Here is a 1,036-nt window from a genome sequence, read left to right on the forward strand (position 1 = left end):
CCCCCCCCCCCCCCCCGGCAGACGCACACGGCCCGGGCGCTCGGCCAGCGTGTATGCTTGTTTGACAATATATTCATGCTCCCAATGTGAACCCGGCTCCCGTGTGGGCTGTAACCGGAGGCGCAGGGGGAGGAGAGAGGCAGGAGAGGGGGGAGGGGGGGGAATGCATAGCCCGAGAGCAGGTAACTGAGCCCCACCAGGACAAGGACAGGGGACGGGGCTGCATCAGGTGGACTGGAGCTGGACAAATTGCAGCCAGTACGACAGGACATCCATCAGCTGGAGGAACTCGCTGGCCCCGGCGGCCAGGCGCTTCTCCGCCTGCGCCAGGCGCTTGGCCAGGGCGGCCCGCTCGAAGTTCGACATGCCGGCATAGTGCACGCCGTAGGTGGAAGCCGCGTCGGCCAGCGGCGCCGCGCCGGCCAGACCAACCGGCATCGACTGTGCCACCGCCCGGCTGATGCCCTCCAGCAGGGCCAGCGTCGAGCGGCCCTCGCGCAGATACCCCTGGCTGAAGGCCACCAGGGCGTCCATGCGGCGGTCTTGGCGAACGGCGGCCGCCGCACCGAGCACATGCTGCAGCGGGGCCACGCCGAGGGCGTCGACGATGAGCGAGGCCTTGAGCGGCTCGTCGCCCGCCAGTCTCGAGCACGTTTGCAGGGTGATGATGGCTGGGATGGAGCCGAAAGAGATGGGGGGGGGTCCGGTTCGGAGGGTTAGTGTGAGATGGAGGGAGACAGATAGAGAGAGGGGGAGAGAGAGAGAGAGGGGGGGATAGATAGAGAGAGAGAGAGAGAGAGACAAAGACAGACACAGACTGACACAGACTGACACAGACTGACACAGACTGACAAAGACAGACACGGACAGACACAGACTGAGACAGGCAGACACAGGCAGACAGACACAGACACAGACAGACACAGACAGACAGACACAGACACAGGCAGACACAGACAGACATAGACTGACACAGACTGACACAGACTGACACAGACTGACACAGACTGACACAGACTGACACAGACTGACACAG

The 1,036-nt window shown here is 63.6% G+C and overlaps 1 protein-coding gene across 1 annotated transcript; it reads right to left on the bottom strand.

Annotated features, from left to right (window-relative positions):
- Positions 1-225: 225 nt before the first annotated feature.
- H696_05647 (hypothetical protein) lies at positions 226-964 on the bottom strand (the record flags this gene model as incomplete). Its single annotated transcript, XM_009499465.1, has 2 exons — positions 226-671; positions 955-964. The coding sequence occupies 2 exons, from the start codon at positions 962-964 to the stop codon at positions 226-228; spliced, it is 456 nt and encodes a 151-aa protein (XP_009497740.1).
- Positions 965-1,036: the final 72 nt, after the last annotated feature.

Source organism: Fonticula alba (genome assembly GCF_000388065.1).
Source record: "Fonticula alba strain ATCC 38817 unplaced genomic scaffold supercont2.12, whole genome shotgun sequence".
Classification (NCBI taxonomy): domain Eukaryota; order Rotosphaerida; family Fonticulaceae; genus Fonticula; species Fonticula alba.